Source organism: Salmo trutta, chromosome 24, assembly GCF_901001165.1.
Source record: "Salmo trutta chromosome 24, fSalTru1.1, whole genome shotgun sequence".
Classification (NCBI taxonomy): Eukaryota; Metazoa; Chordata; class Actinopteri; order Salmoniformes; family Salmonidae; genus Salmo; species Salmo trutta.
The window spans coordinates 23,767,264-23,782,388 of NC_042980.1; the positions used below are offsets into that span (position 1 = coordinate 23,767,264).

The 15,125-nt window shown below is 45.9% G+C and overlaps 1 protein-coding gene across 8 annotated transcripts in view; it reads left to right on the plus strand.

Moving 5' to 3' along the window:
- Positions 1 to 15,125, plus strand: part of lrp1bb (low density lipoprotein receptor-related protein 1Bb) — a 441,142-nt gene that overhangs the window by 281,683 nt on the left and 144,334 nt on the right. For all 8 annotated transcript variants that reach the window (XR_003869151.1, XM_029711578.1, XM_029711581.1 and 5 more), the window contains 5 exons: positions 1,268 to 1,468; positions 3,146 to 3,391; positions 9,824 to 10,021; positions 10,991 to 11,195; positions 12,829 to 12,993. Coding sequence is in view for 7 of the 8 variants with exons in the window: in XM_029711578.1 (XP_029567438.1) it covers positions 1,268 to 1,468; positions 3,146 to 3,391; positions 9,824 to 10,021; positions 10,991 to 11,195; positions 12,829 to 12,993 (1,015 nt within the window). In the remaining variant the exon portion in view is untranslated. The remainder of the gene's footprint in view (positions 1 to 1,267; positions 1,469 to 3,145; positions 3,392 to 9,823; positions 10,022 to 10,990; positions 11,196 to 12,828; positions 12,994 to 15,125) is intronic.

The window sequence follows — 15,125 nt, forward strand, 5'->3', positions numbered from 1 at the left end:
CCTGTCACTCGAGCAGAGCAGCTTTTGTGCTACAACAAGTCAAATCAACCACTAGCAGTCTGATGGTCTGCATGGGCAATGCTGCAGATGTTGGTGACAATGATGCTGCTTTCCACTTTGCTTCCTACTATACATCCACAAGCATTCTAAAATCACACTATTCGTTTGTGTATCTTATACTGTCTGCAAACAGCTAGTTTATCTTTTATTTGCTAGTTGTGGCTAAAATAAATTGTGTTAGCCGCTAATGCTAAACCCTAGTTGTACTTAGTCAGAGCAAACGTAGCTAGATGGCTAATACAGCCTGCTACTAGTACTGGTGTAGGCCTAGATCGGCTTGTTGTTTCTGCAACGGTATATTCTAAATCAGAGAGGAGTAGGCGAAGGATGAATATTTTACTATATGTACAGTACATCAAAGCTACAGTAAGAGAAAACATTGAATGTAACATTAATTAGGATCCAGTGGGAAACAATGACCAATACTTTGGTTCCTGCCCTGTCACAAAAACCCTTCACTGGCTTTTTCCATACATTGTCATGTCAAACACTGTATTCAAAGTCCCCACTCTATTCCAACTTTTGGTTGAAGTTTCATTGAACACTATAAAACAATCAGAATGGACAAAGCTCCATTAAAAACACTTAGAATGCATTTGTTAACACCCTAGGGTCATACACTACTCATAAAGCATGTGAACTTCTTTTATTCAAAAACCTTATACCTCCATACCATCAAAAATATTGTGATATTTAGTGTTCCTTAGTGGCGCAGTGGTCAATGGCACTGCATCTCAGTGCAAGAGGTGTCACTACAGTCCCTGGTTTGAATCCAGGCTGTATCACATCCGGCTGTGATTGGGAGTCCCATAGGGCGGTGCACAATTGGCCCAGCGTTGTCCGGGTTTGACTGGGGTAGGCCGTCATTGTAAATAAGAATTAGTTCTTAACTGACTTGCCTAGTTAAATAAAAGTTAAACATGATATATATTTTTTTATTATATTTTAGCCATATTGCCCCGCCTTAGATTATTCACCAAATGTATTACAGAAGCTTGAAGTTCACTGTGTGGTAATGCTGACTGGTTACTCAGCATTTAGTTAAATGTCTTAAGGTTAAATTTCAGAGGTTGTACTCTACTGTAGGGACAGCTGATGATTGATATCGTCTTTGAGGAATATTTTCTGTGTCTTGTTGTGTTAATGAATCGTGTGTGTGTATGTGTGTGTTTCCATAAATGTCTGTGTATGTGTGTCACACCAACAGGAAAGTGCATCACCAAGAGCTGGGTGTGTGATGGAGATATCGACTGTGAGGATCGTTCTGATGAGGAGTCCTGTGAGGCAGCTGTCTGTAAGCCTCCAAAATACCCCTGTGCCAATGACACTTCCACTTGCCTACCACCAGAAAAGATCTGCAACAGCAAGCCGGACTGTGCAGACCTGTCTGACGAAGGGCCTTTCTGTGGTAGGAAAGAACTATTATCTGTAGTACATCATATTGCTTGAGATCGTCGAGACTAATTAGTGTGTGAGTTGTGATGAGTCATTTCATGTGTTTAAGTGGAAGAGATGTGTTTAGAGATTTATTTTTCTACTGGGACACACACCTCAGACAGAATATACAGTATAAGCTGTGGGAGCTTTAATTTCCCGTCTCATATAACAAGAACCCAGAGTCAGATGTGTCAAACGCTGTCTGTCCCTAAGGAGTGGTACTATATATTTTAATTCCCATAGCCTTGAGAGCAGCACGATGACGCGTCAACATGCTGTTGAATTTGATTCAGTCACCAAGGGGACCGAACATAAAGAATAGCTACCAGATTTCTCCAATGATTACCAACACAGATCTGTTTGTCCAAGGCCCATCGGAGGGAAAATCTGTGAATCTCATGTGAATTGTACACATCTATTCTATTTGACTGAACAACCTAAACGTATAGGTTCATTTCAGAGTTGCTAGCAGGAACCACATGGGGGACCATAGTTAGATGCTGTAGCTCAGAGTGTGTGTTATCACTTATCTTCCTCCCAAATGGCACACTATTCCCTACATATTGCACTACTTTTGAACATAGCCCTATGGGGAAAATGGTTTATGAAAAAGGGTACAGGGAAGAGGGTGCCATTTGGGACACAACCTTTGAGAAAAGGCCCACTGCGCTGCCTGCTTCATAGCCAATTAGGTCATACAGGGAGACCTTAAGGGGCCTGATTGATTTGAGCTAACTCAGCAGGAGTCATTCCTCCAGCTGTAACCTATGGGAGCACAGCTCTCCTCTGCCCTTCTCTGCAGCTAGGAGACCCCCGCAGAGAAATTTCAACCCTTTCTGGTCTGTGCCAATAAGATCATCTTAATCATGGCTAGCTAGAAAGGAGACTTTGGACCTGTAGTGTGATTGTTGCACCAAAATGCCTTTTCATCTTCTGGACCTGTCTGGCACCCCACAATAATCAGATACCTAGCTGCTTCAGAGAAAAGCATTCCATTACAGACTGCACAAAGAAAGAAAAGTCATTCTTTTTTCTCCCTCTCCATATCAGTTTTGTGAAAGGAATAGTGCACAACTTTCAGATTTCATGATGTGTTGAAGACTTGACAGTAATAAAGGCATCCTCCCGCAGGTCAAACCGTTGTGGACCAACTGAACTGCAGAGCCTCTTTCATTATGTAATAGCTTTTCCTTGCGTTGTATATGCAGCGGATATATTCCATTATCATGCTCGACTAGCAATCTCTAGCTTAGAGCAAAAAGTGGTAGTGTTATTCTTGTGCCAGCTAGTTCTCAAAAACAACCCTTTTTAATTCTGCATTTTTTTTGCTGTACAGCATATGGCCCAACATACTATGGTCTATTATTTCTCTAACCTCTGTTTTAGACCCTGTGGATGACTATCTGATGCTGAAAACCGTCTCAGTCTCTCTAATATTAAGACTATTAGTTCCCTGTCCCTCTATCATTCTCTCTAGTCTCCAATCTCATCCTCTATAGTAGGCTATTAAGGCTCTTAGTCCCTGACCTCTTTCTTTGCTTTCATATTAGTGTTTGGTACTTACATCCTGTGCTCTCTCGCTCTACTCCCAGATCAGAGTTGGCTCTTACTTCCTGTGCCCTCTCTCTACTCCTCTCTCTGCTCCTAGATAAGTGTTTGGTGGCCAGGGGTGGCTGCAGCCATCAATGCACAGTGGTACCAGGGACAGGGGTGGTCTGTTCCTGCCCTGCAGGGCTCCAACTGGACTCTAACAACAGGACGTGTGAGGCGGTGGACTACTGCAGTAGGCATCTGAAGTGCAGCCAGATGTGTGAGCAGTACAAGACCACCGTCAAGTGCTCCTGCTACCCAGGCTGGAGGCTGGGCCCCGATGGGGACAGCTGCCACAGCACAGGTGAGGTGACGAAGTGTGTGTAGGGTTGTGTGTGTGTGTGTGTGTCAGGAAGTATGTTGATTGTGTAAGGGTAGGCTCATGTGCCGCTTCATGTCTTATAATATGCTAATGAGGATTTGATCGAAGTGAATTGGAATACGTTTTGAAATATAACATTTGATAAATTAGATGTCTTACAGTAGTTCCGATTAGGTAAAATATTACTAGGATAGTGTTGTTTTTCACACACAAAAACAGCAGAGAACTTTTAGTTGCACTTTCTGTGTGAACAAATGACACAATGTAGATATTTATTTCATTTATTTAATAAACAAAGTTATGCAAAACCCAATAGATACACATGGCGTGGCATGGCTTAACGTGACCACAACCTTGAGTAGGGTAAAGCCATAGCTTACGCCCATTACTCCCATATTAAATTGGCTACTTTACGCATTACCCAACAACGGCTGTATTCTTTTTTACATTTTATTCTATAAACTTTTTGAATATGCTTGGTTGGTCATTTAACATACTTCTATGTTGTTTTAATAAACTACATCATACCTAAAAACACTTTCATTCTAAACATAAAAATGTTAGCATGAACAGAGAAAGTCAAATGAATGTACGTCCTGATTATCAGCCAAAGAGCCAATTCCAACAGACTTTAGTTTCTTTAATTGGCTAACTAACCCTGCTTTTAATTTGCCAAAAAGCTGTTACGTACCGTATTGTTTGAACAATAGTAGGAGAAAAGACCACCAAATTAAGTTTCATCAAATGCCCAAGGACCAGGTTAGACGAACCTCATTGTTTCAGGCTATGATGCCGTGATGATGATGGAAATGATGATGGATGGGCTCTGCTTACTCAATACATTTGTGTGTTCAAGCATATCATCGGTAAATCGTTTTGCATAAAACTTGCTAGTTAGCTTGTAGTAAGGACTAGTGGGCTGTGTCTATCCAAATAACGCTATAATATTCTTCTGCATTTGGATATTTATGCAAACCTGGAGATTCCACCAAGTAGAAGAAGATATCATAGACTGCTTTGGTTTGGTCAATTTGGTAGGGTTGTATCCCCAGATGGTCTCCAGCAAATTGAAAGGACATATACTGTAGGCAAGCCAACAAGAATGAACTTTTTAAAATACCTAGACCTTTCAAGGGAAGGCAAAGACTGGAAGTAGTTAAACCGCATGCAACATATCTAAAACTAACAAATTGGCTCGAGATGAACTTTTCTAGCTAGCCAGTCAGCTAACCAGCAAAAAAGCTAGGGGTAAACAAACAGTGACATAAGTATATTGCGACAGATTTACTAACTTTACTGTCAGTGTAAGGGTAAGAAATTGGTGACAGAATAAGTATCATGCAAATCATTTGTTGTTTTGACCGTGAAGTACTGTATGTTAATAACGACAAGTGAGGCAGCTGAAAACGTTTCTTGAAACAACAAAAAAGCGTCAGTAGTTTGCTTAGCATGATGGCAAAGTTAGGCTAATTACATGGGAGTAATGGGAGTACCTTACTGCTGTACCCTACTCGGGGGCGTGGTCACATTAAGCCACGCTTCGCCGTGTGTATCTATGCCCCTGTGTGAAAATGAATTGTTCCCTTACGCTCGTTATCTGGTTGTGCCACCTATAGATGCAATGTACGACCAAACACTGGCTGTAGTTGTTGATCACTCTCTCACATCGCTGTGGAGGAATTTGCCAGAAGTACTAACAGTCAAGCATGGTGTTGGTAGTGTGATAGTTTGGGGATGCTTTGCTGCCTCAGGCCCTGGATGACTTGTAATGATTGAAGGAACCATGAATTCTGCTCTGTATCAGAGAATTCTACCGGAGAATGTCAGACCATCCGTCTGTCAGCTGAAGCTGAAGTGTACCTCGGTCATGCAGCAAGACAATGATCCAAAACACACAAGCAAGTCTATATCAGAATGTCTCAAAAGCTTTGGAATGGCCTAGTCAAAGTCCAGACCTAAACCTGATTTGAGATGTTGTGGCAGAACCTGAAACAAGCAGTTCATGCTTTGAAACCCACAAATGTCGCTGAGTTAAAGCAGTTCTGCATGCAAGAGTGGGCTGAAATTCCTCTACAGCGATGTGAGAGACTGATCAACAACTACATGAAGCGTTTGGTTGCAATCATTGCAGCTAAAGGTGGCACAACCGGTTATTGAGTGTAAGGGGGCAGTTACTTTTTCACACAGAGGCATTGGGTGTTGCATTTCTTGTTTATAAAAAATATTTTTACATTTTTTTCACTCAGGTTCCATTTATCTAATATTTAGGTTGATAAGATCAGATAAGATCTGATAACATTCAGTGTAAAACATATGCAAAAATAGGGGAAATCAAAAAGGGGGCAAATTATTTTTCACGGCACTGTAAGTCCTGTGTAATTACATACAGTCAATTCATTTATCAACTCAGCTTTACATAATCAGAGCAAACTGTCTACTTATGTTGTAATGTGTGTGATTGGATTGATGTTTTGGCCGTTTTTTGCTTCTGTGTTGCTGCTCGTAAACGAGGAGAACATGGCAGAACATGCAGCCTTGATGTGTCACATTCAGATTGATGTAGCTCGTTTTTTACTACTCGCCTCTATTTCCCTCAGAGATTGATGGCAGTTGCAGTGCTAATTGTATGTTAAAATAGGGAATGAATGGGCAATTTACTGAAGAAACACATTAACATTTTATTGTTTCTTACATTAATAGGGATCTTGAACACTTGGCGCAGCATTAGTGCAGCCTCACTTTGACTATGCATGCACTACCTGGTACAGTAAGTTCATCAAGAACAAGCTACAGACAGCTCAGAGTAAAATGGCAAGGGCCATTCTGAATTTTAGCCCTCAGGCTCATGTTGGCCCTTCTCAGCTCAGTGAACAACAGTGGCTATCAGTTGATAAAAGGGTCATTCAGCTGAAGCTGGGATTGGCCCATAAAACCGTATATGGTACAATCCCCCAGTATCTAAAGAACTATCTTACTACTGAGAGGCAGTGCCGTAGATTTTGTGCCATGTCGATTCAAGAGCGATGTATTTATATAGAGTGTTACAAACTCCCGACTAAGATAAAAACTGCCAGTCTTAGGTTAAAACACTCCTGCAAGGCTTGGTTAATGTTGAGATAGCCTCCTAGCCACGTGCAAAGCCACTCTACTCTGATGGAGTGATGTGTTAGTGAGTGTACAAAACATTAAGGACACTTGCTCTTTCTATGACATAGACTGACCAGGTGAATCCTGTTATCTCTTGTTAAATCCACTTCAATCAGTGTAGATGAAGGGGAGGAGACAGGTGTTCTTAATGTTTTGTACACTGTATATCTACATATGTAGACATTGTGTATTTTATTTTTATTTATTTAACCTTTATTTAACTAGGCAAGTCAGTTAAGAACAAATTCGTATTTACATTCACGGCCTACCCCGGCCTAACCCGGACGACACTATGCTAATTGTGCGACGCCCTATGGGACTCCCAATCACAGCCGATTGTGATACAGCCTGGAATCGAACTAGGGTCTGTAGTAACGCCTCTAGCACTGAGATGGAGAGCCTTAGACCGCTGCGCCACTCAGGAGCCCATGATTGAATGTATGGCACAGAAGGCCCATGTCACTTGTTTTGCCCTGCAATCACATGCCTACCAATAGAGGACAACAATGGAAACAAGTCTGAGTTTTTTATGTATATTTTGGTAAATGTATTGGTTGCCTGGTGTTGTCACGCCCTGACCTTAGAGAGCCTTTTTATTTCTCTATTTGGTTAGGTCGGTATGATTTGGGTGGGCATTCTAGTTTTTCTATTTCTTTGTTTGCCGAGTATTGGTTCCCAATCAGATGCAGCTGTCTATCGTTGTCTCTGATTGGGGATCATACTTAGGCAGCCTTTTTCCCACCTTAGTTTGTGGGATCTTGTTTTTGCATAGTTGCTGTGTAGCCTGCAGAACTTTACGTTCGTTTTGTATTTTGTTGTTTTGTCTGTATTCATTTTTAATAAAAAGGTAAAATGTTCGCCTACCACGCTGCACATTGGTCAAATCTTTACGACGAGCGTGACAGAATATCCCATCAAACCAGGACCCAGCAGCGTGACCAGGAGGAGCAGGGATCCTGGGCACGGGAGAGAAGGGAGTGGAGGACTTCCTGGACGTGGGAGGAGATCATGGCAGGAGACAAGAGCCTGCCATGGAAGCAGGCGGAGGCAGCGAAGGAGGATCAACGACGACTCCAGGGTTCGCAACCACGACGGAAGCACGAGAGACAGCCCGAAAAAGTTTTTTGGGGGGGCACATGGAGTGGTCGGCAGAGCCGAGGAGTGAGTCAGAGACTGAGGAGGAATATTGGGACAGATTGAGCGAGGAATGGATGGCGAAAGTTGAGGAGAGTGATGAGAGAGAGCTGTTGGTTTGGCGTAGTATGCACGGCATTCGCTCTGAGGAGCGTGTTATCCGGCCGAGGCCCCCTGAGTCAGCTCCTCCTACTCGTCCTGAGAAGTGTGTTAAAGTTCCGGTACAATTGATGCCGGCTATACGCACCAGGTCTCCAGTACGCCTTCACAGCTCAGTAAGTCCTATGCCAACTCCCCATACTCACCGTAGGGAGCGTGTGACCGGGCAGGCACCATGTTTTGCGGTGATACGCATGGTGTCTCCAGTGATGATCCATGGCCCGGAGCCTGCAGTGATGATCCATGGCCCGGAGCCTGCAGTGATGATCCATGGCCCGGAGCCTGCAGTGATGAGCCATGGCCCGAAGCCTCCAGTGATGATCCATGGCCCGAAGCCTCCAGTGAAGATCCATGGCTCGAAGCCTCCAGTGATGATCCATGCCCGAAGCCTCCAGTGATGATCCATGGCACGGAGCCTGCAGTGATGATCCATGGCACGGAGCCTCCAGTGATGATCCATGGCACGATGATCCATGGCACGGAGCCTGCAGTGATGATCGATGGCCCGGAGCCTCCTGCGGCGATCTATGGCCCGGAGCCTCCTGCGGCGATCTATGGCCCGGAGCCTCCTGCGGCGATCTATGGCCCGGAGCCTCCTGCGGCGATCTATGGCCCGGCGCCTCCTGCGACGATCTATGGCCCGGAGCCTCCTGCGACGATCTATGGCCCGGAGCCTCCTGCGACGATCTATGGCCCGGAGCCTCCAGCGACGATCTATGGTCCGGAGCCTCCAGCGACGATCTATGGTCCGGAGCCTCCAGCGGTGTTCCAGAGCCTCCAGCGGCAGTCCAGAGCCTCCAGCGGCGGTCGGCGGTCCGGAGCCTCCAGCGACGGTTCCCGGTCCGGAGTCTCCGGTGACAATCTACGGTCCGGAGTCTCCGGCGACAATGCACGGTCCGGAGTCTCCGGCGACAATGCACGGTCCAGTTCCTCCGGCGACGATCCACGGTCCGGAGCTTCCGGCGACGATCCCTGCACCAGAGTCGCCACCGAAGATGGCGGATCCGCAAGCGGAGCGGGGTCTATGTCCCGCACCGGAGCCACCGAGACTAGATGCCCACCCGGACCCTCCCCTATAGAGTCAGGTTTTGCGGCCGGAGTCCGCACCTTTGGGGGGGGGTACTGTCACGCCCTGACCTTAGAGCCTTTTTATTTCTCTATTTGGGTGGGCATTCTAGTTTTTCTATTTCTTTGTTTGCCGGGTATTGGTTCCCAATCAGAGGCAGCTGTCTATCGTTGTCTCTGATTGGGGATCATACTTAGGCAGCCTTTTTCCCACCTTAGTTTGTGAGATCTTGTTTTTGCAAAGTTGCTGTGTAGCCTGCAGAACTTTACGTTCGTTTTGTGTTTTGTCGGTGTTCATTTTTAATAAAAAGGTAAAATGTTTGCCTACCACGCTGCACCTCGGTCCAATCTTTACGACGAGCGTAACAGGTGTGGCTTCTTTGTGTATTTTAAATAGTCAAATCAAATAAATGTTCTGCACACAATAGAAAACTGAGAATCAACCTCATTTCATTTTCACAAATGTACTATTGAGTCTGTGGTGACATTTCATGCATGCAAGGCTCTAGCTTTTGTACAGAACATTTCAGGTGTAACTGAATAATAAAGAATGACTGACTTATCGTCAGGAAGTAGCTAACATCCCTACTCCCTACAGTATCCAGTCTTTCTCATTGTGCTAATACTGTGTGTCTCCATAGTGACGATGGGGTTTCCACTCTGTGCATAACAGACTAGTGCCAGTGCCGAGTCATGAAAGTGCATGATCCAGTGTGTGCATGGACGCACACATGCCTGTGTGTTTGTGTGTGTGCAGTCATGCCCACCTGTGTGTTTCCTCCGCTAATGGCACCGGTTCAAATCACTTCCCCCGCTTCTGCCGCTCATGTTGGTTTTGTTGTGGCATCCTTTGCCTCCTGTTTTAACTTGTTCCTCTTCCTTTCCTCCCTTTGTCTTTCCTTTGGCCAGATCCCTTTGAGGCTTTCATCATCTTCTCTATCCGGCATGAGATAAGACGGATAGACCTTCACAAGCGGGACTACAGCCTGCTGGTGCCAGGGCTCCGGAACACCATTGCTCTTGACTTCCACTTTAATCGCAGCCTGCTTTACTGGACAGATGTGGTAGAGGATAAGATCTACAGAGGACGCCTCTCAGGCTCTGGAGGTATGTAGGTCCTATATGTTAGCTCTAAATGGTGTGATCTATGGTGCTTTCAAAATCTGAAGGTACGTTGGTGTAAGCTACACAATAGATCCTAAAGGCTGTGATGTACTGACGCTTTCAGGCTCTTTAAGTACCTTGGCTAGGCTAAACATTAGATCTAAATGCTGGGATCTATTGGCAGAGGAGGATGAACATGGCTTTCTTCCCTCCCAATCTTCAACTGAAAGGCCTTTCAATTATACAGTTTAGTTCTCAGTTTAGTTCTACTTAGCACCTCTGAAACTGTGAGCTGATACTGTCCCTCCATTGAAGAGTTATTTCAGCAGGGTAATGCCAAGTATTACTGTGGGTATACTCTAGGCCCCTCAGTCATCTTCCCACTGTCATGGTGCATCTCTGAAGCCTTTGATGAGTTAGAACTTTTCATTAGGTTGGTATTTTGTGCTGCGTTATATTCTGTGCGTCTGCTGCAATTGGACTTTTTCTCTCTTTCTCTCATTTTCTCCGTGGGGCCATAGAATATGTCCCGCTGCTGCACCTATTTCTCCCTTTTGTCATCCTTCCACAAAGGCTCCAGCAGCCGAGGATAATTGTAAACAGCTGGATTATAGACATACTGGGAAAACCTTTTATTTTTAATGGAACACTGTAGGAAACAATCTTCTTTTATGTCAATGTTATCTTCCTCAAGAGTTTCTCTAGCTAGGGTTTTCTCCCCAGAAAATGGAATTTTGTTGGCAGACCAACAAACACATCCTCTCAATAGGGGGAAAATGATCAGGCTGAGTTGAAAACATCCCTTCTCCACTCTTCTCTCACCTAGTGTGTGTATTGATGACCATGGTGCCGTGGGTTGGTCTGTCTCACCTGGTCTAAAGGGTGGTGTGGTGGTGGTCATGGTGCTAAAGGGTGGTGCTCTAACCGGGTGGTGTAGGGGTGATGATGGTCCTGTGGTTGGTATTCCATCAGGTGTGACAGGGATTGAGGTGGTTGTGCAGCATGGGCTGGCCACTCCAGAGGGGTTGGCAGTGGACTGGATAGCAGGTAACCTGTACTGGATCGACAGTAACCTGGACCAGATCGAGGTGGCCAGGCTGAATGGAGAGATGAGGACCACACTGATAGCTGGAGGGATGGAGCATCCACGAGCCATCGCTCTGGACCCAGGACAAGGGTGAGTGCCTACTCACACCAGACCTGGGTTGAAATAGTCTTTGTTTTCTTTCAAATTTGTTGAGTGTTTGATTCAGCCTGCCTGGAGTGCCAAATGGGCAGGGTTTACACTTTTGGGATTATTCAATTGTTTCTGTTGTGCCAGATAAGCTTAATAAAGCACAGCTAAACTATTTTAAAGAAACAAATACTATTTGAATACAGGTCTGACATACTGTACACACTCATAATAAGAAAACAACATCCTTCATTTTCTTCTACTTCCTTCTCCCTTGATGTGTGATGATGTCTGCTATGTTAGGGTCCATTAAGGATACAAATATAGAATACATCGTAATAATACTGTGGACTCAATTCTAGTGATGACAAGTGATATGGCTCATCTTTTCCTCTTCCCTGACTCATGCACTTTACCACTCTTACTTTTTCTCTTTTAATACATTGCTTCAAGCCTTCAATTCATCTCTGAACAATCTCACAGGCACAAAGTTGGATGAAAAAGACCAAAATTATGTTTTTTATTATAGTGTGTTTAGCCTAGTTCTTTAATTTATACATGGTGATGAATTACTTTTATTTGATTGTAAAATTAATTTGTTTTATTTTGTTTTAAAACTACTTCCAGACATTCATAAAAAACTATTAAGTAGTCTTATAAGAAATGTGTAATCTGATCGTATATTCTTTCCTGCACTGCATATATTGGAGGGATGACTGTGTTTCAGAGGAGAACACATTAGGATTAATGGATGATTTCGGTGCCTACAGGCAAAGTTCCTCGCCAGAGCAATAATTCTAACGTAATTACTTGAATCCACTCAAAAGAGTAAGCCATTGATCTAAGGGGCCTGATCCAATGAATACGGCTATTGAGCTGTACAAGGATGTTTCATTGTCATCAGCGCCTAATTTAAGCCTGCATTCCTACAGGGTCGGGTCTCTTGCCTGGTTTGGTGGACAAAAGCAAGATAGCAGCCGTGTTTGGGAGACATGACTCTGTTGATGGTCATAGTAATCACCAGTGCTAATTTACAGGCTTTCATTGAGCTGTAGAAGGTCATAAAAACCAGATGGCTTCCTGTTCCAGCCAATGTCACAGATGCTGTGGAACAGTGGTCTGTTTGGGGCTGTTCTAGGATCCACAGACTCAATGTGTGTGTTTACGAATCCCACTTACGGCTATACACTATGTAATTATTCTAGTTTGCAGTGATGTTACATTGACAAACCAATGAAAAGGGCTGAAGAATTGACACTGAAAATCATTACTAAATTGATTAATGCCTTTAGCCTTGTTTTTCCATAGGAATAACAAACGTAATCTTCCATGTTTGCTTTTGTATTCAACAAATGATTTGAGTATCTAGGCTAGTTTATGCCGTCTAGTTCTGTCCGTTTTCAAATGATCTTAATCATTCATTTCTTTCTTCCATGGAGGCTTTTTCTTCAAGTCCTCTTTAATTAATGTCCTTGCATAAGTAGACCATGTCTCAGTTTTCTGTGGATCATCGGAATGGGTTTTGTCTTGGGTTTTCTGCTTGCTCTCTGTGGTCTAGTGCTGGTTACTGTAGAGCACTTTGTAGATGTAAAACATCTTTATACATTTCTTTTATTGATTGATTTAATGTCTTTAGAATCCTGTTCTGGACAGACTGGGATGCTACCTTCCCCCGTATCGAGGCTGCTTCAATGAGCGGAGGAGGACGACACATAGTGTTCAAGGACATGGAGATCGGAGCCTGGCCCAACGGACTAACTCTGGATCATCTGGAGAAGAGAATTGTGTGGACGGATGCTCGGTAGGTCCCTCACACAAAACAATAGTAACCTTTATTTACTTATAACCTTTGCAGCTAAATTAAGAACAGATTCGTACTTACATTGACAACCTATCAAGATGGGAGCACAGCTGTGATAAACATTAATTAGGTTGCTATGATACCTATTTGGATGCACATATGTCATAAGTATGAACGGCATGTTATCTACTTTGCCTCATCTCCTATAGGGACAGGTTGGTCGATTGTAAATGGTAGCTCATTTACAGCGAACAGAAGGCCAATTTATCTAAATGTGCTGTAACCACAGGAAGACATGTTGAGAATACATCACATGTAAACCTCCCCTTCTGTCAGGAACGTCGTTGGAAGCATACTCAGACCAAAGCGCAGCGTGATTAAAGTTCCACATATGTATTTAAGCGAAACTTCCAAACAAAAAATAAACAAACAATCAACGAACCGTGACATCAGAGGTGCCGCATGCACTAACTCAAAACACAGTGGGGAAATGGCGGCCTAAATATAATCCCCAATCAGAGACGATGCTAAACAGCTGCCTCTGATTGGGAACCATACCAAGCACACAAACATAGAAATAATAAACCTAGAACACACCCTAGTCACGCCCTGACCTACTATACCATAGAGAACAAAGGGCTCTCTATGGTCAGGGCGTGACAGTAACCCCCCCCCCCCCAAAGGTGCGGACTCCGGCCGCAAAACCTGAAACCAACTGGGGAGGGGGGTGATTAGTGTCGGTGGCGGCTCCGGTGCAGGTCTTAGCCCCCGCCCAGACTCCAGATCCGGCCATGGTGCCGGGCTGAATGCCGTGCCTAGACTGGGCATCGGTGCAAAGGAGGGCTCCGGCCATGGAGCTGGGTTGGACGCCGTGCCTGGACTGGGCACCGGCGCAGAGGAAGGCTCCTGCCTTGGAGCGGGACTGGACACCGTGCCTGGACTGGGCATCGGTGCAGTGCAGGGCTCCGGCCTGTGGACCGTCGCAGGAGGCTCCGGACTGTGAACCGTCGCCGGGAGCTCCGGACTGTGAACCGTCGCCGGAGGCTCCGGACTGTGAACAGTCGCCGGAGCTCCGGACTGTGAACCGTCGCCGGGAGCTCCGGACTGTGAACCGTCGCCGGGAGCTCCGGACTGTGAACCGTCGCCGGGAGCTCCGGACTGTGAACCGTCGCCGGGAGCTCCGGACTGTGAATGCGCACTGGAGGCCTAGTGCGTGGAGCCGGTACAGGTGGCACCGGACTGGTGACATGCACTTCAGGGCGAGTGCGGGGAGCAGGCACAGGACATACCGGACTGGCGAGGCGCACCGGAGGCCTGATGCGTGGGACCGGCACAGGTTGCACCAGACTGGTGACACGCTCTTCAGGGCGAGTGCGAGGAGCAGGCACAGGACGTACCAGACTGGGGAGGCGCACTGGAGGCCTGTTGCATGGGGCCGGCACAGGTTGCACCGGACTGGTGACACGCACTTCAGGGCAAATGCGAGGAGCTGGCACAGGTGGCTGTGGAGGCGTACTGGAGACTTGTTCCGGAAATTGTTCCGGAACGATGACATACTTCGCACGGCGAGTGCGGGGAGTTGGCACAGGATGCACCGGACTGGGGACACGCACTTCAGGGCGAGTGCGAGGAGGGGACACAGGACGTACCGGACTGGGGAGGCGCACTGGAGGCCTGATGCGTGGGACCGGCACAAGTTGCACCGGACTGGTGACACGCTCCTCCAAACGCCTGCATTGCCGCATACTCCTAGCCAACTCCATTCTCCAGTATCCCTCCTCGCACTGTTCCATTGACTCCCAGGCGGGCTCTGGTACTCTCCTTGGGTCGACCGACCACCTCTCTATATCCTCCCAGGTTGTCACCGGCTCACTCCCCGGCTCCACCGACCACCCCGTGTGCCCCCCCCCCCCAAAAAAAAACATTTGGGGCTGTCCTTTGGGCTTTCGTTGTGGCCACGAACCCTGGCGTCGGCTTCCACGGCAGGCTTTCGTGTCCTGCCAAGATTTCCTCCCAAGTCCAGGATGTCTTCTCCTCCTTGGTCTCCTCCCAAGCCCAGGATACCTTCTCCTCCTGGGCACGCTGCTTGGTCCTGTTTTGGTGGGATCTTCTGTCACGATCGTAGTAAAAAC